The sequence below is a fragment of the Lutra lutra genome, chromosome 3, assembly GCF_902655055.1.
Source record: "Lutra lutra chromosome 3, mLutLut1.2, whole genome shotgun sequence".
Classification (NCBI taxonomy): domain Eukaryota; kingdom Metazoa; phylum Chordata; class Mammalia; order Carnivora; family Mustelidae; genus Lutra; species Lutra lutra.
In genome coordinates, this window is record NC_062280.1 from 201,214,946 (window position 1) to 201,240,196 (window position 25,251).

General features: G+C 42.7%; 1 protein-coding gene across 1 annotated transcript in view; it reads left to right on the forward strand.

The window, feature by feature from the left end:
- Window positions 1-3,242: 3,242 nt before the first annotated feature.
- The window catches only part of CDC16 (cell division cycle 16), a 30,757-nt gene continuing 8,748 nt past the window's right edge, over window positions 3,243-25,251 (forward strand). Inside the window, exons 1-14 of the mRNA XM_047720517.1 lie at window positions 3,243-3,451; window positions 4,576-4,630; window positions 4,743-4,840; window positions 6,226-6,264; window positions 6,608-6,748; window positions 8,813-8,972; window positions 9,914-10,005; window positions 10,486-10,619; window positions 11,694-11,773; window positions 13,575-13,624; window positions 14,569-14,642; window positions 16,089-16,214; window positions 22,512-22,664; window positions 24,190-24,253. Of these exons, the coding sequence (XP_047576473.1) occupies window positions 3,404-3,451; window positions 4,576-4,630; window positions 4,743-4,840; window positions 6,226-6,264; window positions 6,608-6,748; window positions 8,813-8,972; window positions 9,914-10,005; window positions 10,486-10,619; window positions 11,694-11,773; window positions 13,575-13,624; window positions 14,569-14,642; window positions 16,089-16,214; window positions 22,512-22,664; window positions 24,190-24,253 (1,314 nt within the window). The 5' untranslated portion in view covers window positions 3,243-3,403. The remainder of the gene's footprint in view (window positions 3,452-4,575; window positions 4,631-4,742; window positions 4,841-6,225; window positions 6,265-6,607; window positions 6,749-8,812; window positions 8,973-9,913; window positions 10,006-10,485; window positions 10,620-11,693; window positions 11,774-13,574; window positions 13,625-14,568; window positions 14,643-16,088; window positions 16,215-22,511; window positions 22,665-24,189; window positions 24,254-25,251) is intronic.

The window sequence follows — 25,251 nt, forward strand, 5'->3', positions numbered from 1 at the left end:
TTCTATTCATGCCTTTAATGGATTAGATGAGGTCCACATTGGGGGAGGGCAATGTGCTTTACTCAGTCTACTGATGCAAATATTAATTCTATCCAAAACAGCTCATGAACAAACCCAGAATCATGTTCCACCAAAGATATGGGTATCCTATGCTCCAGTCTAATTGACATATAAAATTAACCATCACGGACACTCAGGTGTGATCTGAAGTGTTAGTTTGTATAGCATCACATCCCAGAGCCTGGTTTGATGAATATACCATGAAACATTTTTCAGTTGTTGGAAAGAACAAAGCAGGTTCTGACAGGGAAAGATCGTTAATGTATACCAGTGAGCCAGGCAAATCTCAAAATAATTACATATCACACCATCCTTTTTTTTTGTAGAAAAGAAAAAGATATTTATAAATGTGTATATGTACATTCAAAGTACAGAAAGGACAGTATGAAGTGTACAGCAATAGTTGACAGTGATTGTTTCTGGGAAGAGGTAAAGAGAAAGGTACCCTTGACCTTAGCCAAAAGGCCGAGAAGCGATGTGAAGAGAAAGGTATAGGAGAAGAAATTTCAGTGTGTTACCAGTGTGTGTGTGTGTGTGTGCGCGCGCATAGAGGAGATGGCAGATTATTCACAAAAGTGCTAAGAAAAGAATTGAGTGGATAGGATTCTTTATTGGAAGTTTTATGTTCTTTCCATTTCTCTGCATTTTCTTTCTTTCTTGGGCTTTTATATTTATAAAGGTTATATCTACCTTTAAAAGGTACTACATGTACATGGTCTGAAATTCAAGGGGTCAAAGAAGACACCCAGGGAAAAGTCCTCTCATAGCTTCCAGTGCTCATCCCAGAAGGCATTGTACTGTGGCTCGTTTTCTGATTTGTCCTCCAGGGGAGAGTTTAAGGATCTTCTTACCTATTCGTTAGTTAGTTTCCTGTTTAACCCAAATGGATGCATGTGAGAAAGTTTCCTATACCTTTCTTCCCCTGCCTTAACGTATGTTGGAGATTGTTTTATATCCATACACAGAACTGCCTTGTTCTTCTATTTCTTAATTTCATTTATACACTTTGAAATTTATGTATTTATTTATTTTTAAGTAATCTCTACACCCAACATGGGAATCGAACTCATGACCCTGAGATCAAGAGTTGCATGCTCTTCTGACTGAGCCAGTCAGGCACCCCTGCCTTCTTCTTTTAAACAGCTGCATGGTATTCCACTATGTGAGTACACTGGGAATTCTTGAATTGGTTTCCTATCTGTCAGGTTATTAAAGTGTCCCTAACCTTCTGCTCTGACAGACAGTGCTATAATGACTATCCTTATGAAGCAGGTCATTCAGCACATGTGCAACATGTATCTCTAGAAGTGGAAACATTAAGGCAGAGTATACATATTTAGTTTTGGAAGACTTTCCAACTTGTTCACCATAGACAGCATACCAACATCACCCGCAAAAATAACATATGAGCCTGTTTCCCTCCACTTTTGTTTTTTTTAAAGATTTTATTTATTTATTTGACAGAGAAAGACACAGTGAGAGAGGGAACACAAGCAGAGGGAGTGGGAGAGGGAGAAGCAGGCTTCCTGCTGGGCAGGGCTTGATCTGCAGGGCTTGATCCTAGGACCCTGTGATCATGACCTGAGCCAAAGGCAGGCCTTTATCGACTGAGCCCCCCAGGCACCCCTCCCCACACTCTTGTCAAAAAAGCATCACCAATCTTTTTGATCTTTGCTGATGTATGAAAAGTGGCACCCTACTATCATTTTAATTTTTATTATGAATGAAGTTGAGTTTTCTTTCATATCTCTAGACTCTATTTGTATTTCTTTCCTGATGAAGCGTATTTTCAGTAATTTGCTTATTTTAATTCTTGAGCCACTGGTCTTTTTTTTTTTTTTAAGATTTTGTTTATTTTTTTGAGAGAGTGAGAGAGAGACCATGGCGGGGATTGGGGGAGGAGCAGAAAGAGGGAGAAGCAGGCGCCCCGCGCAGCAGAGAGCCCCTGTGGGGCTCCATCCGCAGACCCTAACGGAGACCTGTGAGCCAAAGGCAGGTACTCAGCTGACTGAGCCACCCGGGCCCCCGAATCATTGGTCTTTCGACAGTGGCTTTACCTCTGAAGGAAACTGGCATGTTATGCTAAGTTCCCACTTGATTTCTTCTTGTCTTTTCACTTCATTCGCGGTTCATCCATCTACATACTTTTTCTTCTTGGTAACGAGAGTGCATTGGCTTTGCTTAAAGAACGTAACTTCACTATGAGGAGGAAAGGCTCAGTTTCATCACTTACGTGGTCGCGGTCCCTGCGCTCCGTCCGCGACACTCCACGGGCCGCTGCGCGACTCTCGCACACACTGTCCACCCCGTGTTCCGCAGGTTCCTCCGGCCGCGCCGCACGCCGGGAAACCGCGGGTCCGGGAACCGCTGCGGCCCGTTTTGGGTCATCGTGGCCTCCCGTCCCCTCCCAGGTGACCGCCCGCCCAAGCCCCGCTCCCGGCAGCCGCACAACCACCTCTACCCCGTCTCGCGGGCCGGCCTGGTCTGCGCGTCTCCCACGCGCGCGGTCGGAGACAAAACCACCGGGGGACGTTCGTGCCGGCGGGGCGGGGAAACCGTCCGCGAGGCGGGAGGCCGTCCCCGCAGGTGAGGGGCCACCGCGGGCGGACGCGGGGCGGGCCGGGGGGTCACGGCGGGGCGGGGCCCCGCCCGAACCCCGCTCGCAGGGCTCTCCGGACCGCGCGCCGCGGAGCTCAGGCACCGGGTGCGGGAGGGTCGCTCAAGCGGGGCCTCCGGGATGGAACGCGGGCGCCCCAAGGTCGGCTGGGCCAGATCGCGGGGCTCGGGGCGCCCACGGCGGCCCCGTAGCACCCCCCGGCCCGGAATCGGTCTCCGCGGGCAGCCTCCGGGCTCCTCCCCGGGCTTCGGTCGCGGCCTCCTCGACCCGGGGCTTCTGCCTCCGCGGCGGCACGGGGACACGTGGGGCCTCCGGGCCGGCGTCGCCGCCTACACCTCAAGCCCGTCCGCGGTCGCCCCCGCCGGCCGCAGAGCGAGCCCATGAGTGAACGGCGCACGGACGGCACGACGCGCCGCGCGACCAGGGACCCTGAGCGCAAAGGAAAGGCGTCCAGGGCCCCCAAACCGCCGGCAACCCGGGGGTCAAAGAAGCGCCTCGGAACCGAAGGCGCGACCCCGGCTTCCGGCGCCAGACGGGACGCGTTCGCGGACGGCTTCCGGGGCGGAGTCTGGCCGGGAGCGGAAGCTCCGGCGCGGGGCCGGGCGGGGTCGGAGCGGTCGCGGGCCGCTGCTGCGCGGGCTCCGGGCGGGCCCGGCGGGCAGCGGGAAGGCGGGCGCGCGCCGCGGTGGTGGACGGCGCTCGGTCGGACTCCCCGGCCCCGCGGCCATGAACCTGGAGCGGCTGCGGAAGCGAGTCCGGCAGTACCTGGACCAGGTGGGCGGCCCGACGCGGGAGCGCGGGCCCGGGGGCACGCGGGAGGAAGGCCGGCTCGGAGCCCCGGTCCGCAGGGCAGACTGTCGTCGCGGCCTTGGTGGCGCTTGGTCGGGCCGGGCCTGGGCCTTCGCCCTGGGCTAAAGCCCCGAAGGGACGGGTCCAGCCCCGCCCCGCCCCCCCGCCCGCTGTGCAGCGGGGAGGACGAGGGACACCGGAGTGGACGCCGCTGAGCGGCCCGCCGGCCCCACACGTGCGCGGAGCCCGACTGCTGCGCGCGGAGCGGGTGCTGGCTGGAGGCGGGACGGGACGTTGCCGTGGGAGGACAGTGGCAGGCGGCTTCTGAGTTGAGCCGGCTGATGGGAAGTGGTAGTTCTGGCTCGGCAGAATCTAAGTGAACGAAGACGCGGGCGACCCTGTTTTGTCGCGTCCCTGCTTTGAACTAGTCGTGCGCGCTGTGCGCGAGAACCGCAGCGCTCCGGAGCGACTTCGGAACCGGCGAGGTCACGTAGGTTTTGTAAAGTTGGAAACGAGAAGGGGAGGGAGCCACGCTCGTGTGAGGTGTTCAGTGGCTGTGAGATGCCGACGCCCGCGGTGCGCCGGAGCGCGGTACCTTGGTCGGTCCGCAGAACGGCACGGATGGCCCTGAGCACTTTGTCTCTGGCCCTGGGGACTGGTGAGCAATGAGACGGGCCTGGTGTCCACCCTTGGGGCACTTAAAGTTCGCCAATTTGTAACCATTCCCTAAGCATTCCTCTTGGCGGGTTGGCTGGCAACAGAGTTGCAGTTTGCGTTCAAGAACGGAGAGCGTTGCTAGTGAGGAGATACTGTAAAAGAATTGTTTAAACTGTCTAGGGTTTTAGGGACCTGCTGATAACATTTTTCCAATGTGTAAGTTTAAAAAGAAATCCTACCTTCTTAAGCTGTATATTGTCAAAGATCTTGCAACGTTTTAATTGTACCACTGAACCAAACTCAGCTGAGATGTAAAATGGAGATAGGATTGGTGGACTAACCCTGCAACACGCAGTTACTGTATTAAGATGTTGATTTACTATATAGCATTCTAATAATATTAGATATTTGTTTAAAACTATTGAAATAACAGTAATTTTTTTTTAATACAGCAACAGTATCAAAGTGCTCTATTTTGGGCAGATAAAGTAGCTTCACTCTCTCATGGTAAGTGACAACTTCTAATTTTTTTTTCCTGATTTTTGTATTTTAAAAACCTTTCTATTTTTCCTTGTACCTCTTACTACTTTATGTGATTTTTTTTTTTTTTTCCTTTCAGAGGAACCCCAGGATATTTATTGGTTGGCTCAGTGTCTTTACCTAACAGCGCAATATCATAGAGCAGCTCATGCACTTCGGTCACGAAAACTGGATAAAGTAAGTGTTGGTGTGAATGTTAAAGCTTCCCAAAGCTTTTCAAAATTGCCATTAGATTAAATGTCAAAATTATTTAAAAGGATTCAGTTTTTCTTACTGAATGTAAAGAGAAATTATCTTATTCCTAATCTCAGTCACTTTTGCCCACCCTCCCCATCTAGTCACTAAGTTTTGAAAATTCTGTTTTCTAAATAACCCTGGAATTATGGATATTTCCTTCACTGTCATTACTGCTTATACATGTCAGGTCTTTAACTTGTCTGTTTTGTTTTAATCTTTTGTCTGCTTTCTCTAGTAACATCTATGCCACTCTACTTTCCCTCTCTTTTTTTTTTTTTTTAAAGATTTTATTTATTTGACAGGCAGAGATCACAAGTAGGCAGAGAGAAGGCAGAGAGAGAGAGGGAAGCAGGCTCCCTGCTGAGCAGAGAGCCCAATGTGGGGCTCAATCCCAGGACCCTGGGATCATGACCTGAGCTGAAGGCAAAGGCTTTAACCCACTGAGCCACCCAGGTGCCCCTTCCCTCTTTTTAACCGTCTTTTAAACTATCACAAGTCTTTTAGTTTTTTAAACTATCACAAAATACAGAAACACAGGCCTGGCCATAGCACTCACAATATCACTCAGTGATCTCCCATCACCTACAGGGTAAAATCAGTAGGCACCAAAGGTCCTTTATGATTTCTCTGCAGTCTGTGTGGAACCCAGCACCATGACCACTACATGTCACATGCAACCCAGTCTTGCTGACTACTTGCAGTCCCCTGGACGTGTGACAGCTGTTCATGCTCAGTGCCTGAAATGCTGGCCAACCTCTCACTTTTCTCTCCCTTGCACATGTTTTCTTTAACTGGCCAGTATTTCTCATGCTCTTCTTTCAGACTTTATGTTGTTTATGTCTTACATAGTGCTGTGTTTATGTCTTCCTGCCTAAACCTCCTTGAGGGCAGATCCCAACTCCTTTTTATTCTTAACCATCTTATTGTTTTATTTTGCCTTTTTAAAAAATATTTTATTTACTTCAGAGAGAGAGAGAGCGCGCGCACACAAGCATGGGGGGAATGCGGGGCAAAGGGAGAAGCTGGCTCCCAGCTGAGCAGGGAGCCCAATGCAGGACTCTGTCCCAGGACCCAGGATCATGACCTGAGGTGAAGGCTGATACTTAATCAACTGAGCCACGTGGGTGTCCCTCCTTACTCCTTTTTGAATCATTAGTACCTGGTAAACAGATGAATATGAGTTAAAAAGACTGGATTTGGATTTTCTGCAAGAGTAAAAGGACATTATGAAAGTAACTTTCTTCATTTTATGTTTATAGTTTTCTCTTAGAATGAGGGTGTATATTTTCTCGATCTCTTTTTTAATAGATTGATTTGTTTCTTAGCTGTATGAAGCTTGTCGCTACCTTGCAGCTAGATGCCATGTAAGTATGCTCTCAGTTTCAGTTTTCTTTGGTAAAAATTTAATTATGTGAATGTTACACATCCCTTACGGTTGGGTAAGGATTCTGGTGATCAAGCTTGGCAGTAAAGTAGTTCATGAGGAAATGTTTTCTTTAGTATTGTTTGCTATAAAATATTGATTCTCCATTTACTGGAATCTGACATGCATGAAGAAGATTCTGCTTTAGAATTTTAAATTTTAAACTCTACGTTTTAAATTCAGGTAATGGGTATGATATTATATTGCCCTTTTAAAGTCTACAGTACTTGTGTGTGTACCGTTAGCAGTCATGGGTGATGGACAGGATTTCTGGTTTTACACAGTATGCTGCGAGAGAGCATCAGCAGGCTCTTGACATTCTTGACATGGAGGAGCCAATCAACAAAAGGTTATTTGAAAAATACTTGAAGGACGAAAGTGGCTTGAAAGACCCCTCCAGTGACTGGGAAATGTCACAGTCTTCGGTAAGTCATGCAGTTAGCATGCTGCCGTAACATCAGTGAGAAATACTCACATGATATGGCAAACGTAAATCACTTTCTTTTATTTCAGTATAACCACGTTAAAACAGTTTGGTTCCCAACTTATTTGCAACTGAAACACAAAAAGATTCCGAACATTTCTGCGTCCTTAGTTGGAAGTTGTAGTTATGTCCTCATATGTTTGAATCTGAAAGAGGCTCACCTGAGATCTTTCTCATTTTTGATACCTTAATCCTTTCCCCATCTTACTGTGTTGCAACACCCCCCCCCCCCAAAAAAAAACCTTGGTTACCTTAGTTTGCTTCTTTGCAGGGAGTGGTCTGGTGTTACTATGTTATTTAGTATATATTTCAGTTTGTATACTTCATATCTGCCTGAAGTTGTAAATTCTTTGTTGGCGGAGATTATGTAATGTAACATAATAAATAATATTCACAGTTTTTTAGTCTGAACTATTCTATTTTTCTTTTTTTTTTTAAACAGCCTTCTTCTTTTTTTTTTTTTTTTTTTTTTTTAAAGATTTTATTTATTTATTTGACAGAGAGAGATCACAAGTAGATGGAGAGGAAGGCAGAGAGAGAGAGGAGGAAGCAGGCTCCCCGCTGAGCAGAGAGCCCGATGCGGGGCTCGATCCCAGGACCCTGAGATCATGACCTGAGCCGAAGGCAGTGGCCCAACCCACTGAGCCACCCAGGCGCCCCATTAAACAGCCTTCTTGAGATATCTATGTGCTAAGAAGTGCATTAATTTTTCCACTAAGAAAGATATTTATGAGGGAACTTGGTATTACCATTATTATTTTGGACTGTTTATCCATTAATTTTCTTGCTAAGAAATGCATGGTTTATTTGTAATGTGTTATTATTTTATGAAATTACTCCCCCCCCGCCCCCCACAGGTCATAGGGTACTGACTTGGTTTAAGTTTAGCTTGTTATATCTTCTAATATTTTTAGGTTTGGAATTCCTGATGACTTTTCTGTGCTTTTCACCCCTTTCAGCTGCCCGTTTCTGGATCATCTATAAGTTTAGTTACATGTTTCTTGAGGGTCAGAGTCTGGAATATAAGTTGAATTACTCATGTTAACTGTAGTAGTGCGGTGGTTACTGTGTGAACACCGTAGCATGTGCTAGCTGTGCAGAGAATGATTCCCTCTAGTTCTCAGGCCTTGTAAGTTAGATGGGGAAAGGAAACTTGTCTGGGGTTACTAGTAAGCATCAGAGCTGAGATTTGAACTTAGATCTATCCAGTCCTACAAATCCATGACCATTGTGCTATGTTGCTGCATTTTCCAATATTAACTAAGAACCTTTCATTGAGAGCTGCCTGTCAAACTGCCTGAGTTTAATATTTGTATGCTGTTTGTTATCTAAATCATTACCCTTTTTGAGACAGAACAGATAAGGAACAAAGTAGCTGTGGCATGTGCTCTATAAAAATTGTTAAAATGAGGGCACCTGGGTGGCTCAGTGGGTTAAAGCCTCTGCCTTCCGCTCAGGTCATGATCTCAGGGTCCTGGGATCAAGCCCCGCATCAGGCTCTCTGCTCAGCAGGGAGCCTGCTTCCTCCTCTCTCTCTGCCTGCCTCTCTGCCTACTTGTGATCTTTGTCTGTCAAATAAATAAATAAAATATTTAAAAAAAAATTGTTAAAATGAGAAGAGCCTGGGAGAAACAGCTTAGAAAAGTTTTACTTTGCTTTCCTGTTTCTGTTAATTTATGCCATCTGATGGTTGGGATGGAATAAGTCCTTTTAGAGGGTAAGAAGAGTCTCAGTTTTCAGATAATATATAACTCCTTTTATTTTATTTTTTTATTTGCACATGGGCAAAAGCATAAGGGTGGGGAGGGTCAGAGGGAGAAGCAGACTCTCCACTGAGTGGGGAGCCCGATGTGGGACTCGATCCTGGGACTCCAGGATCATGACTTGAGCCAAAGGCAGATGCTTAATCCACTGAGCCACCCAGGTGCCCCAGATAATATATAATTCTTGATCAAAAGTTAAGCTTAGAAGTATTGATTTAGTGTGTGACTCATTTTTCCAACAGATAAAGAGTTCTATTTGTCTCCTACGAGGGAAGATCTATGATGCCCTGGACAACCGAGCCCTGGCTACCTGTAGCTACAAAGAAGCTTTGAAGCTCGATGCCTACTGTTTTGAAGCATTTGATCTTTTAACATCACATCACATGTTGACAGCCCAAGAAGGTTTGGAAACTCAGGTGTTTTCATGTTTAACACGATTAATATTGGTTGGATTTTTTTTCTTCTGAAATCTGTAGAATCAAGAGCAGACTATGTGCAGGTTTAAATAGATGTATTAACTTCCTTAGCATCTTCAAATGTGGAGCACATTGTTATCAGAATCTTTAGAGGTTTTGATATGATGAGACCATCTTTTGGAGAAGTGACTTAAGGTAGTGTAAACTGAGTTCTCGGTATCTGATTCAGAGGTGCCCGACCTGTGTATATCTCAAAGTCCTGAGGGGCTTTGAAAACATCAGTGTGTAGTTCCCAACTCCAGGCACGTGGAACAGAATCTCTGGTGGTGGGGCTTTAGCATCAGATGTTTTAAAGCTCTCAGATGACCTGAAGGTACAACTAGGGCTGAGAACCATAGACTTAATATGTGAGCAGTAATATGAGGAGGAGACATGCGAGAAGCAGAGAGAAAGTGCAGGTGTTGTATGAACGAGGGTCAAGCATAGTTTAGGCTAGTGCCATGGTTCTCAGCAAGGTTGATTTTGCCCCCTACGGGTCCATTTTTGATTTTTACAAATTGGGCTTGGGAGTGTGAGGTTGCTACTGGCATCTAGTGGGTAGAGATCAGAGATCCTGCTAACCGTCTTGTGGTGCTAGAACGGCCAGCTCTGTCCACACAGAGTGAGGTTGGGAAACCAGCTTGTTGGTCCTTGCACCTTGTGATGACCAGCATCACCTAAAAGGCTTCATGGCTCAGCCCTCCAAGTACTTCGCGTCCTCTGGGTCTGGAACCATTGTCTTAGTTTTTCTAGTACATTTTGATCTTGTTATTTTCTCCTCTGAGTTTGATTTGCTTAGACCAAGAATTATAGAAGAATATTTTTCATTGCTGATGTTTTCCCCCCATAAATATTGTGAGGACATTCTTTGTTCTTAACATTTTTAAGAAAAAGAACTTCTTGAGTCACTACCTCTTAGCAAGCTCTGTACCGAAGAACAGGAATTGCTACGCTTTCTCTTTGAGAACAAATTAAAAAAGGTAAGTAAAAACATGTATTTTTTGCTTTATGTAAATATTTCCCTGAATTTGGCCTCTATTCTTTTAGTGGTTAAATTTTTAAAAGTTAATTTTTATTAATTTAGCATATTTGCAAGAATAAATTTAGATTACTTAAAATATATGATGTGATTAATAAAAAAGCTTCCAAAAACATGTCTTTCTCCTAGGGACTCGTTATGCTAATTAAACTATCACATAAATGGGATGATGATGTATGAAAATGAGGACTTTTTCTTATGCTTCCTGAACTTGTAATTTGTAAATTACTTCCTACCCTGGAATTCCGTGACAAAATTGAGAAGAGAGTTGAGCTAACTGAGAGGAGGTTGGATGGGATGGGAAGTTAGGGCTTCCAGAGGCTCACACCTGCCCTGTGCAAACCCAAGCCCTTGGGCCAGATGGAGTCTGCTGTTTGTTTTGTACTGCTCACTGAGTTCATGTTTACCTTCTCTGTTGCAGTATAATAAACCTAGTGAAACTGTCCTCCCCGAGTCTGTAGATGGTTTGCAAGAGAATCTGGATGTGGTAGTGTCTTTAGCTGAAAGACATTATTATAACTGTGATTTTAAAATGTGCTACAAGCTTACTTCTGTGTAAGTATATCTACTCATTTCTGTGTGGGAGCATAGAGCCCAGCCCCATTTGTACCTAAGAAGGGTCAGGACTGCTTTCCGAATAATCTTGAACTAATTGATGATAATTTAAGTTGTCTTTACATTTTGCTGAGTACTAGAGGGTTCCTGTTGTCTTAAAGGAGCAATTTATAGACACAGGTTTATGCACACTGTTGCTTTATTCCATTACCTTGGAAATAGACATGCCCCTCATCTGTCTTTTACAATTTGCAAGTTTGGAACTATGATTCTGGCACGTAGTCTTATAAAATCCATTCTTTGTTAAAGTAGGGATGGGTGAATTCCTCTAGGTACTGGGTGCTGAGTCAGGCTCACTAACTAGCCAGTCCATCTCCCCCCATACCAGTCTTCAAGTGCACACAATTCAAGCTTGTCTTTTAGCTAAATTACATATGGTGTTTTTAATGTGTGTGTTGTTGAAGTGAACACACATATGCTATTTTTAACAGATCTTTGGGGTTGCTTAAAATCCTTGATACCACAAAAATTTTTATTGACAGATGCTTATGATCTGTTTATATCTGTTCATATTGTTTTTAATCCTTTTAAATAATTGGATTGCTTGTTTTATGTGTTATAGTTCCATTGACTTGAACGAAATATATGTGATAGTATTTATTTCTATTATTAACAAATAAACCAGAATTTTTCCTTTCATCTATAAGATAATCATTACCTTAACTGTGCCAACCTGAAGATGAATAAGAAAGTAAAAAGGAGGGGCGCCTGGGTGGTTCATTGGGTTAAGCCCCTGCCTTCGGCTCGGGTCATGGTCTCAGGGTCCTGGGATCGCGTCCCGCATCGGGCTCTCTGTTCGGCAGGAAGCCTGCTTCCCCTTCTCTCTCTGCCTGCCTCTCTGCCTACTTGTGATCTCTGTCAAATAAATGAATAAAATCTTAAAGAAAAAAAGTATCATAACCCACAGTGTTCTACATAATGTTGTAATGAGTATTTAGACATAGCTAATTTTAATGAGTTATGACCTGTTACATACTGTTTCTGGTGTAGTTAATGTGTTGCTTTGACTTTCAGAGTAATGGAGAAAGATCCTTTCCATGCAAACTGTTTGCCTGTACATATAGGAACACTTGTGGAGCTGAATAAAGCGAATGGTAAACGTTTTTTTAATTCAAATAATAATTGTTGGGGTGCCCGGGTAGCTCCTTTTGTTGAGTGTGGTTGAGTGTGCAACTCTTGACTCAGCTCTTGATCCTCAGGGTAATGAGTTCAGGCCCTGTGTTGGGCTCTATGCTGGGTGTGGAGCCTACCTAAAACCAAACAATAAATAAAATGATAATTGTTAAGGGATGGTTGGGTGTGGGGGTGCCTGGGTGGCTCAGTGGTTAGGCGTCTACCTTTGGCGTGGGTCATGATCCCAGGGTCCTGGGATCAAGCTGTGCATTGGGGAGCCTGCTTCTCCCTCTTCCTGCTGCTCTCCCATTTGTGCGCACACACACACTGTCTCTGGCAAATAAATAGAATCCTTAAAAAAATAATAATTGTTAATACAAAAAAAATTCTGTAACTGGAAATTTTCTCTCATAAGTCCTGGATAATTGAGATTGCAGGTGACAACATAGTGGAGTTCTTCAGTGAGGGTGAGGAATAAGGGTAAGAAAGGCTTATTGAAATGACTGATGGTCAACCAGGACACTCTTCCTTTATCTTTGCCTCATTTTCTCCAATGTAGTTTCTGGTTTAGGTTACATAAGCTTTTTTTTTTTTTTTTAAGATTTTATTTATTTGAGAGAGAGAGCATGAAAGGGGCGAGGGCTAGAGGGAGAAGCCAGCTCCCTGATGAGCAGAAGGCCTGATGTGGGACTCGATCCTGGGACTCCAGGATCATGACCTGAGCCGAAGGCAGTTGCTTAACCAACTGAGCCACCAGGTGCCCTAGGTTACATAAGCTTTAGAGTACTGGGGGGGGGCAGTTTTTCTGTTTTTCCTTTTTTTTGTAAAATCCGTAAGAAAATTGATAAGATAGCAGGCAGTAACTCTTTAGAAACTGGAGGGGGATAGATTTTTTTGCTTGTGCTTTCCATATTTTAACATTTCAGAAACATTCAGTTACATTTAGATGCTATTTGCCCTTAAATCTTTTAAACTGAGTAGTGAACTCGGCCAGGAGTTTAAAGAGCCAGACACTGCAGCTCCAAACCCCTGCTGCTCACAGCCCGTGGACCAGCAGCGTCCCGTCTCCTGGAGCTCTCTGCAGATGCCATCTCTCTGGCTCTCCTGGTCTAATGAGTCCAAGTCTGAATGCGGGAAATGTCACCAGGGTGTTTTAGGACTTGGACTTATTTATCAAGAAGTCATCTTGCTGAGTTGGTAAACTAAAGAAAGTTTGGTTATGCAGATTGGTTGTGGGTGATTAAGATGGTCCATAATAAGGCCATGGAGTCAGAGACCTCAGTTTTCGTTTTTGTTTTTAAGTTTTTTATTTATTTATTTGAGAGAGAGCCTGAGAGGGGAGGTCAGAGGGAGAAGCAGACTCCCTGTGGAGCTGGGAGCCTGATGTGGAACTCGATCCTGGGACCCTGGGATCATGACTTGAGCTGAAGGCAATGGCTTAACCAGCTGAGCCCCCAGGCGCCCCCAGTTTTTAAGACAGGTGAAGAGCTGAGACCTTACTTTTTAAGCAGTATGACGGGCTGTGTCATGTGTCGTTCATCCGGTTCATCCCCTCTCACTTACGGGGTCAGGAGTGGGGACGGTGGAGGTTAGCGAAGCAGCTGTGGCAGGTGCCTGGGCGGGTGCCTGGGAGGTTCATGTATCTCATTAGGTAGAAAGAAAGAAAAGTATGAAGTTATTGCCGTGAGAACAAAATCTGTGTGATTTTGTTCTGTGTAACTTGAGGAAAGTCATATTTTAAAATTCACTGGATGTAATTTTTTTTCTTTTTCTCTAATGTAGAACTTTTCTATCTTTCTCATAAGTTGGTGGATCTGTATCCTAGTAATCCTGTAAGTACATGTACAATGTATACCTTTTGTTGGTGGGTTGTTTTTTTGTTTTGTTTTGTTACCTGAACCTTAAAAAATACTTAATTGGTGTTTAAGTAGTAACTTACATTTGAGTTCAAGTGAATAATGTTTTATTTCAAGGTGTTGGAGAAGAACCTCCTAGTGCTATGATAATTAGAAGCAGCATTAAATTTTTCAGTCCATGAAGGTTTTTTTTTTCTTTTTTTAGATATCTTCAGACAATAACGAAAGACACAAATAAGACAAAATCTTTTTTTTTTTCTGGTTATGGAAATTATATATCCTTATTTTAGAATACTTGATGTAAGAAAAATAAGATGTTGAAAGTGAAAGTCGTATCACCTCTCGCGAGTAATGCTCTTTCATGTTGCATGTGTAACATACCTAACTGAACTGTGTAGTGATTGAATCTTTGTGTCTCCCACATTGCTGTGGGTCACAGCCGGGACCCAGAAATCGAAACTGGAATCAGGAACTATGTCTTTAGAGACAGAAGTCAGGGATCAAGGCCTAAGGCCCACACAAGGTACACAACCTGTACCTTAGGCCAGCATGAAAATAATTAAGAAAGAGGCAAAACCAGTGCAAGAGAAGTCAGCCAGTGAGGTCGATCCTGGTGAGTGCCAGCCAGAGCCAGGGTGGAGCCAGGGCAGCTGTGACGGGGACTGGTGTTCGAAGTAAGCGTTTGGGGACCTCATCTTGATGCCGCAGGAACATCGTTGAAGGCTCTTTGAGGAAGCATCTATTCTTTTTCATCTAGGACTTGATAGACCGCCTGTCTTACAGAAGTTTCCAACTTGAACTAGAATAACTTGAGCTAGAACATGTGATGGGACATTCAGTCCCATCTCTGGCCTAATATGTTGGAGATTTCCAGTTCCAAGTTAAGCATCTTTGGTCACAGTAAATTTTGAATTTTGTAGGTGTCTTGGTTTGCAGTGGGATGCTATTATCTTATGGTTGGTCATAAAAATGAACATGCCAGAAGATATCTCAGGTATGAATCTGTTGTTTTCCTCTGTAATAAGCCTATAGGAACTGATTTTTTGTTCATCCTTTTTAATACAATAACTAGTTAATTTAAAAGCAGTATGAAAGAATGATTTCTTTAGCATATTCAGTTCAGTTATATCAATTATGTACCTTTTTATAAGATGTCATGAGGGGAGATTAGTCAGTGGTGTGGACCTTGTTCTCAATAACTTATGATATGTTGAAATTATTTATAAATGAGAAGAAATAGGAAAGAATAATGTAATTTGAAGCCTGTTTTTTATTTACAGAGATACTGTTAACAGTTGTGAAATTACGTGAGACCACGTGAGATTGGGATCACTAAATGTGACTATAGAACAGAATTCTTGGCATAGTGAGAGCTAGTTTATATAAGGATCTGCTGCGGTCTTAGCTTTAGGAGCTCCATGCAGCTCAGTCAAGCTCTTTAATCAGTTTTATTCAATTACTGAAGTACAGAAGAATGTCCAGTGTGGGAAGAATAACTACAGATTTAAGGTTTTATAATAACTGACTTCTTCCATATGAACAAAATAGAAAATGGCTCTAAGGGAAAATGTATAAACTTTGGACCCAGATTTGAACTCTAATGCAAGTCCTGCCACTTAACTAGCTGTAATTCCTTGGGAAAGTTAATTTCTCTGACCCTCTCTTCTTTAAAAATGGGAATGGTCCAACGCTTGTATCCCAGGCTTGTTAGGAAAACTAGGAGGATGACATGTGAGGATCTTTCACTAGGAAAAAAATAGGAGTTCCGTGGTTAGTTGAACGTTACGTATTTTAGAACTTGTGCTTTCTCAGTAGGAAGGTATGCTTCTCTGATTAAGTGATGGGCTCCACATGAAGCAAGGAACATTTGAGTGATGGAAAATGTAGAAAATAAACTGCTGGGAAATGGGAATCTCATCCTTTATGTTTTCCATGTTTTATGATATGGGTTACCAGTGTGTCTGCTGACTGGGGATTACTTAAGACAGAGACCATGCAGTCCAGTCTGCAGAGCCAGAGTGACCCTCTTACCACCATCCACGGGCTGTCACTTCATCTTCCCAGGCTCAGTGTAATTCATCTTGCGAGTCATTAGGATTAGGTGGTGCATATAAGGACTGTAAGATGGTGCTTCTTTAAATGGTTGCTATCACCACCATTAGTGAAACAAAGCTCCTGGATTAAGTAATGTTTGTAAATTCTGTACAGGATGGCAGTGGGTTATTGTACCTAAAAAGTTGTGGACCTCTCTTAAGATTTCTTAAAATTTTGCTTGCTTACTGTTAAGCATTGTGTTATTTTAAATGCATGAATGCAGTTGTTATGCAAGTATTTAATATCTTGAGAGCTCATTTATTCTAATATCCTCGAAGCCTTCAGCTTAATATAAAAGAAAAAATTTTAAGAACGACTGTATGACTAGGATGACATCTCGTTTCAGCAAAGCGACAACACTTGAGAAGACTTACGGGCCTGCGTGGGTAGCGTACGGGCACTCGTTTGCGGTGGAGAGTGAGCACGACCAGGCCATGGCCGCCTACTTCACGGCCGCACAGCTGATGAAAGGGTACTGCAGAGCACGTGGCAAAATCCACGAAGGATTGCCTTTGCTCACAGAATGACAATTCCATTATTACTGCCACTGCCGTTGGGTTCCTGAACTAAACAAAAGTACCTTACCTGCGTCCTGTTAGTAGCTTATGATTGTAAAATAACTGGAAATTGAGGGAAAGAGAGGCTGGTGTAGTGATTGTGTCTAGCAGTTCACCTTGACCAGTGCAGAAGGGAACTAGGAAATCAAGCTGAGGGAAGAGACGCGACCCTTCTCGTGCTTACGCAAGAATGAACGTATTCATATGCCAGTTGTTGTTTATATCCTATTTAAGTCCAGAAGGGATTTGCTGTGGGCTTAGAGGACTGTATTTGCCAGTGTTCTAGGTTTATATCAATATTAAGGATATCGATACTCAGTGACGTAAATGTGCCCTAAGAGTGTCTTGCTCTGGGACATGAAGTGTTGCTATTGTTCCTGTCTACTCTCTTTGGACTCTTGTGGCCCCAGCCCTAGGCCTGCCGTGCAGTGTTCTTTCATGTGGGCTGCCTCTGTCTCTGGGGAGGTGGTAGGAGTGCAGTAGCTCAGACTGCTTTGATGATCTTGGCAAATAATGCCCCCTCTTGAAAAATAGATGTGTTTTTTAAGACAAACTGAGACAATACCAGTTACAGACTTTCAGCAACACCTGATGTGCAGAAAGCCCTCAGTACAAGTTAGCTACCTTGATTGGTTTGCTGGTGGTATTCAGGAGTGGGATCATACATTCATTTGCACTGAATGTTTCCTTGTTAGGTTTGACCCTTTTCAGACTATCAGACTTATTTTTGGTGCCCAGTTTTATATCAAAATTATTAATGATTCCCAGATTTTTTTCAGTTCTGTTATATTTGGTATATATGACTTTTATATCTAACTTGTCATCCACGCACATATTGTAAAGGAAGTAGCTCCCTCACTGCATCAGTCTCTTCAGACTACCTTACCAAAGGGCCATAGACTGGGTGATTTGAAGACTGAAAATGTATTTTCTCATAGCTCTAGAGGCTGGGAAGCCACTGGTCAAAGTGCTGGCCCGTTCGGTCCCTGAATGAGGGCGTCCTTCTGGACTTGCACATGGCCACCTTCTCACTGTGTCCTCATGTGGCGGGGAGAGAGCTCTGGTCTCTTCCTTTCACAGGGGCACCGGCCCTTATTTGTCATGTTCCCACCCTTATGACCTCATTTAACGTTTATTATTTCCTCACAGGCCTTCTTCAAATGTAGTCACATTGGGGTAGGGTTTAACATGAATTTGGTCAAGGCAGGGGGCATATAAATTCAGTTCTAATGTCAACATGTTAGAAACAGTCCTCCAGAGGCACCTGGGTGGCTCAGTAGGTTAAGTGTCTGCCTTTGGCTCAGGTCATGATCTCAGGGTTACAGGATTGAGCCCCACGTTGAGGCTCCCTGCTCACTGGGGAGTCTGCTCCTCCCTTTTCCTCTGCCCCCCCCACCACCTCAAATAAACAAAATCTTAAAAAACAAACAAACAAAAAACCCTCCAGGTTAAAATTGTTCATTGATTTACCTAAATGGTCCTTGATACCCACTCCAGGGTTCTCCAGTTTATCCACCAGGATGTGTGAGATCTCGTCCAGTGCTTTGCTGAAACTTGGTTCCCAGGTCTACTAACCCCTAATCTATCAATTTGGTGAATTGGCAGGGGAAAAAGTCTCCGTAATTTACCGTGGGTGGTTTCTTATCAGCACAGGCCAGGGTAGTTTCCCTCCCCGCCCCCTACCCTGTGTTCACAAACTCAGTTACTATTAGTTGTTAGTTAATTCCTGCCTAAGAATCAAAACCAATGACAGCGTTTCCCAATCTAACAGACTTTATCCAATTAAAATTTCAAATCAGCTCATCAAAGTAAGCATTTTTCTTTTCTGTTCTTCCCCCTCAGAACAACTTTGCATTCTTTTAACTTGCCCTGTGTTTGGATAAATGTTTGAAATTGTGTAAATATTTTAAAGTTTCCTTTATGATTTTTTCTTTGAGCCACTGGGTATGTAAAAGTATGTTGTTTAATTTCCACACACATATATGTGAATTTCCCAAATTTCCTTCTGTTAGTCTTTCTAGTTTGATTCCATGGTGGTTGGAGAACGTAGTCCTTTCAAATTTTTTCAGGCTTGTTTTATGTCCTAACATGGTGTGTCGTAGAGAATGTTCCGGGTACACTTAAGAATTCTGCTCTTTTTGGGTACCGTGTTGTCGTTGTAATCCCTTGGGTCTGGTTGGGTGATAGTGTGGTTCTTGTCTTCTGTTTTCTTGTCTTCTGCCCATTATTCTGTCCATTAAGGCAGGTGGGGTATTGAAGCCTCCCAACTATTACTTTATGAATTGTCTCTTTTCCCCTCCAATTCTGGCTGTTTTTGCTGCATGTATTTTGGGTCTCCATTTTTTTGGTTCTTGATGGATTGAACCTTTTATTAGTATAGAAGGTCCTTCATTGTCTCTGTAACAGATTTTGTCATAAGACTGATTCGTCTGATATTAGTATAATCTCACCAGTTCTTTGTTACTGTTTGCGTGGTCTTTTTCCATTCTTTTACTTTCAGCTTTGTGTCTTTGAATCTCAAGTATGTCTTTTCTAGACAACATGTAGTTCGTTTGTGGTTTTATTATCCATTCTACCAATGTCTTGCCTTTTGATGGAATTTTATCCAGTTATGTGTTAGATAATTACTGAGAAGCTAGAATTTAAATTGGCCATTTTGCTCTGTTTTATATTGTATCTTTTTTGTTCTTCCTTGTTACTGCCTTTTGTATTAGATATTTTATAACAAACATTTTAATTCCTTGGTTTTTCCTTATACTATGTTCTTTGAGTTGTGGTTTTTTGTTCTTATTGTTTTGTTTTGTTTTTAGCTGTTACTTTGGAGATTACAGTTACCATTTTAAAACAGTCTAGTTTGGATTAATACCAACAAAGGGGTTTACAACACCAACAACCAATTCTCTGATTCTCTGGACACCAGCTGGGTCCCTAAAAGTCAATTCAGTTCTGATATTACCCAGACTTAGTGGAGACCTTTCACAGGGTGAACTCGCAGTGCCACAAGACTGCCCCCCCCTTCAGATGCCAGTGGTAAGTCCTAGGCCACTTTTACTTCTGACTGGCTATGAATCAGAGCTTCCCATGACCCTCTCCTGAGATTTGATGATTTGCTAGAATGACCCACCAAACTCTGGAAGACATCTTACTTACATTTTCTGGCTTATTATAAAGGATACATTAAGGAATAGCCAGATGGAAGAGATGCACAGGGCAGTGTGTGGGCAGGTGAGCCTACAGCCGTCTGTCCCTTTCCAGGCATGCCACCCTCCCAGCACTGCTTTTGTTCTTGCCAACCCAGAAGGTCTGAGGCTCATTGTTCTAAAGTTTTTATGGGGCTCAGTCGCCAGTGCTTCCCTTCCTGGGAGGTTAGTGGTGAGGAACACAAGTTGCAACCCTCTCATCACTTGGTCCTTTTGTGACTGGTCCCATCACAAGGTAGAGCCATACCCGGAGTCACCTTCATTAGCATAAACAGATATGATCAAAAGGAGTCATGAATAACAAAAGAGATTCCCATCACTCAGGAAATTGTGAGGGTTTTAGGCGCTCTGTATCAAGAACAAGGAAGAAGACGAATGTATTTCTTATTCTACCATAGCAACTTCCTTCCAGTAGTATGTAAAAACTGACCAATGTGCAGCTCTGTTCCCTCCTACCCCCTTTCTCCTTTGTGCTATGACCATAGACATTATATCTTAAACATTGTGAGTCCCTCAACACAAATTTATAATTGTTGTATTCAGTTATCTATTAAATTAGATAGAAGAAAGGAGTTGCAAACAAAAACACATTTTATATTATGTTTGTCTATGTGGTTACTTTTACTAAGCTTTTTTTTTTTTTTTTTTTTTTTTTTTTTGTGGTATTTGAGTTACTGTGTAGTGTCCTTTTCATTTCAGCCTGCGGGGGTTCCCTTTGGTATTTCTTGAATCTGCACCAAGATTTCTCAGCTTTCTGCTGCCCTGATAAATCCTTTTTTTTTTTTTTTAAGATTTTATTTATTTATTTGACAGATCACAAGCAGGCAGAGAGGCAGGCAGAGAGAGAGCAGGAAGCAGGCTCCCTGCTGAGCAGAGAGCCCCATGTGTGGCTCCATCCCAGGACCGTGGGACCATGACCTGAGCCGAAGGCAGAGGCCTTAACCCACTGAGCCACCCAGGCGCCCCTGCCCTGATAAATTCTTGATTTTGCCTTCATTTTCAAGGATCGTTTTATTGGGTATAAAATCTTGGTTGGTGCGCTGTTTCTTTCAGCACTTTAAACACTGTCCATCTGCCTTCTTGGCCTCCACATATTTGATTAGAAGTCAGATGTTACTCTTACTGGGCCTCTCTTGTGTGCTGTTAGTTGAGGATTCTCACTGCTTTAAAGATGGGAGGGTCGCCTTTTCAGTAGTCTATGATTTGTCTAGGTGTAGACCTCTGAGTAGCCTACTTGGAAGGTTTTTTTTTTGGCTTTGAGGTGTTTTTGGCCCAAATATTCTTTGGTTTCAAATATTCTTTCTGCTCCTTACTGTCTCCTTTTGCTTTCTGGGGCAGATGCATCATCGTGCATATTTTGGTGTGCTTGGCGGCATCCCCCAGGTCTCTGAAGCTCTGTTCGTTTTTCTTCATCGTTTTATCTTTCTGTTCCATAGATTGGGTAATCTTCAGTTGATCTGTTTTCATGTTCACTGGTTTTTCAGCCTTTTCAAACTGCTGTCAAGCCCTTCTAGTGATTTATTTTATTTTATTTTTCAACTAGAGATTTTCTGTTTATTTCTATTTTCATATTTAAAATAGGTTATTTAAAATGTTTGTCTACTACATCCAACATCTGGTCTTTGTCTCAGACAGTTTCTATTGACTGATTTCCCCCCTCACCTCTGACCCTCAGATTGCTAATTGTTCTGTGTGTCTTTTGTACACGTCAGCTATTTTTCTAGAACAAACACCCCTCAGATTGTTGTAACTTCCAAAGTTTTGAAAAAGTTTATTTTGATAATTAGGCAATGTTCTTGTTTCTTTAATGGAGGAGAGGTTTAGAGGTCCTTACTTGGCCATTTTGGAAGTACTTTCTCCAGGTAAATCCTTTTAAAGAGTTCATGGGGCGCCTGAGTGGCTCATAAGGCTCTGCCTTCAGGTCAGGTCATGATCTCAGGCTCCTGGGATCCAGGGAGCCTGCTTCCCTTTGTCTCTCTCTGCCTGCCTCTCTGCCTCCTTGTGAGCTCTCTTTAAAAAAAAAAAATAATAATAATAAAAAGAAGCGAGTTGAGGGAAATTGGAAGGGGAGATGAACCATGAGAGACTATGGACTCTGAAAAACAATCTGAGGGTTTTGAAGGAGCGGGGGGGTGCGTTTGGGGGAACCAGGTATTTTGGGTATTTTGGAGGGCACATATTGCATGGAGCACTGGGTGTGGTGCATAAACAAATGAATTCTGTTACGCTGAAAAGAAATTAAAAAAAAAACAAAAAGTTCTTCATGACTGTTCTGTAGGTGATAGAGTCTTTATCTGAGTCATGATTCTTGATTAAAACCGAAGAACATACCAACCAGTTGGTTACTATTTATAGACTTTCTTAGACCCATCTTCAAGGAAATGTTCTGTTTCTTTTAATGTAATTACTGGTCTGACAGAAGATGGAGATTCAGTTAAGTGATTAGTACTTAGTCTGTGCCTAGAACTATTGCAGAGGATGTGAAAATGGGTTTTCCCGACATACTTCTGAACTCCCTGGCATAGAACTGATAGGAATTGAGATAATAGGAATCCACACAAGGAAGAGCCATTTAGGTTAGAAAGGCAGAAGCATTTAACAAAGAGGAGTGGAACTTGAATACGTCCCGAAGGACACCTGGTACTGAATCAGAAGAGGAGAGGAGGGAAGACAGTCCGGGCTAAGGGTCTGACCTTAGCATCATGGAAGAAAACAGGAAGCACACACATGCCCTTCCACTCCAGAGGGTTTTTGGTTTTTTTTGCTTTTACTGTAGAATGATGAAAAAGATGAATAGGATGCCGATAGATTGTAGAAGTAGTAGCTAAGCAGTAAAAACCTGTTAGACCTGGATTAAATATCAGTAAATGAAGTGTTAGGAAAAAAGTAAGCACCTTGTTTTTCGGCTGTGATTAAGTTATTTTGCAGACGGGATTTAAAGTTGGTAAGTTAATTTCTGCCGAATTATAAAGTTTTAGGTGTTGAATATGTGAAATTTTCCATTATTTTTAGGTGTCATTTGCCAATGCTGTACATCGGATTAGAGTATGGATTGACCAATAACTCAAAATTGGCTGAAAGATTCTTTGGCCAAGCGCTAAGCATTGCACCAGAAGACCCATTTGTTATGCATGAGGTTGGCGTGGTGGCATTTCAGAATGGAGAGTAAGTACTGAGAGGCCCAAAATCCTTCCTTCTTTTTTTTCTGTAAATGAAGTAAAACCTCAGTCACTATTTATTAGATTTTTGTTTTTAAATACGTACCATTTTAGGAGATGGAGGCAGATAGTTTGACAAAAAAGAAGAAAATACAAAGTGTTATCTTGGATTTCTTTAAATTTGCTAACAGTTTGGTCCCTTTGGACACGGGATGCACAGGTTCATAGTTCCAAAACCGGACAGTTGTTGCCCATGGTGAAGTGACCGCATCCCATAGGGTGGCTTGGAGGCATCATGGAGCCCTTCTTCTCCTTTTTGATTAGGAGCTGGAGTCGTACATTTGAGGAAGATTTCCCACAATTGTGAAACAAAACTGTTGTTGTTCATTTAGTTGCCAGTTAAACCAAAAAGTAAACTAATTAGAATGGCTCAGTCTGAGTTTTCTGGTCACTTGAGACATTACTGTATCCTTGGATATTTGTAGAATAATTCAGTGTCATACTGTAAAGAGAAAAATATTTGTAGTCCTTTGCACTAAATTATACATTAATTTAAAAACAGCGAATCAGTACTACTGTAGTGTTTTTTATGGTGTGTGTGTATATCTTCTAAAAATTAGATGATCTAGTATATATGAAAGCAAGTTTGGAGCTGTTTTAAAATAATATACAGTGATGATTTAATATACAATCCATTGGTTTTGTAAGCCACAGTCAGCACTTTCCTGTTTGCAGACAGATGCACATTCCCAGACGACGCAGAGGTGACGTTCTCTTTCCTATTAGTGCTCTCATACTGTAAATGAGCAGTTTTTTTGTTTTTGTTTTTGTTTTTCAGATTTTATTTATTTGTTTGACAGACAGAGATCACAAGTAAGCAGAGAAGCAGGCAGGGAGAGAGGAGGAGGGCCCGATGCGGGGCTCAATCCCAGGACTCTGGCATCATGACCTGAGCCGAAGGCAGAGCCTTTAACCCACTGAGCCACCCAGGCACCCGAGCATTTTGGTTTTTTGCAGTCTATTTTGTGTCACATTTGTCACATTTTTGTGCTTTCTCTTGATGGTGTAACTGATTAAAATGATCCCAAGCCTGGTGCTGATGTGCTGTTTGTGACCCTACACACAACAGGGCTACAGATGAGTTTTGTTGCTGGCTGTGTTCAGTGTCAGTGGATCAGCACATATGTTAAATAAGGTATCAGTCAACAGAAGCACATGGGAAACGGGATATGTGTTCAGTAGTTGACCACAGGTTTGTAGGAACCTAACCCTATAATCTGCCAGGAGCCATAGTTTAGTATTTGCTAAAAGTGTTCACTGTGACTTAATGGAATATAAGTACCAAGAATAAAGAGAATTAACTGTATCTTCTAAAATCTGATGACCTGTGATGTTAATGCCATAAAATTAATCATGTATCTGGTTTGAATTTGAATTTTAATAAACTATTTACAGAAGTTTACCTCATTTTTCTTACTATGTTTATGCTTGCTAATTTTGAATAATCTGCAAACTTTTCCCCTCTATTTTAGATGGAAAACAGCAGAAAAATGGTTTCTTGATGCTTTGGAAAAAATTAAAGCAATTGGAAATGAGGTATTCTGTGTAATATCTGTAACTCTTAAGTGTGTTTGCTGTTGAATGAGAACAATAATAAGGACAATCTGTCTTGCCTAAGACAATGGGCTAATACTTATCCTGGCAAATGGCTTGTTAATGTTTAGATATCAGGCATTTATTTTGCTACATGGTATAAATTGGGTTTGTTTCTAATTGAGAGGGTAAGTGTCAATTGTTTGCTTCCTAAGAGACTGTAGTTTTGATATGTGGGAGTAATTAGAATATATTTGTTGATTATTGGATATGGGGAGTGTTGTGATCGTGGACACTGGTGGGCACTGTATCCTCTAACATACGATACCCTTCTCTGGAACTGAAGTGTCCCCTCGTTGATTAATGTGTAGACAGACAGTGCCCACTGCTGTAGGAGTAAGGCCGGACATCACTTTAGTCAGATCTATCATGGCTCTTTCTTCCCTTGTACTTAAAATATACTTAGATCTCTCAGCGTTTGAGATATTTAACTAGGTTTTACCATGTGAAAGATGTGTGCTCATGAATTAACTTCCCAGCTAGCTTGGATGTATAAACCTGGGTATTATTTTAAAATTAACAATTTTAGATACTGTCAACTTCTGTAGGTAAGGGATTTGCATATTGCTACTCTTCCGGTTCTTGATTCCTCTCATTTTCCTCTATTTTGTTTTATTCCTTTCTGATTGCCACTTCCCATTTTTACCTTGTTCCTTTTGGGGCAGCCTTGTTTGTAGCCACATCTTCCCTGGCTGTTGCTTCCTCTACTGACAGACCCAGCTCCCCCTGGATCCCTGCCAAGGGGCAGTCCACTTGTCCCCATACACACAGCTTTATCTCTTTTGGTCTTTTATTTGTCCTAGGAACTTAAAAACACTATTATTTCTGTATGTTGATACAAGTATGTATATAATGAGTGTGTTTTTGTTCATATGGGGTTGCCACATGTCACCTTGCCGGTTTTCAGAGTTGAATAGCTTAGAGCTTTGCTGCTCTAATGA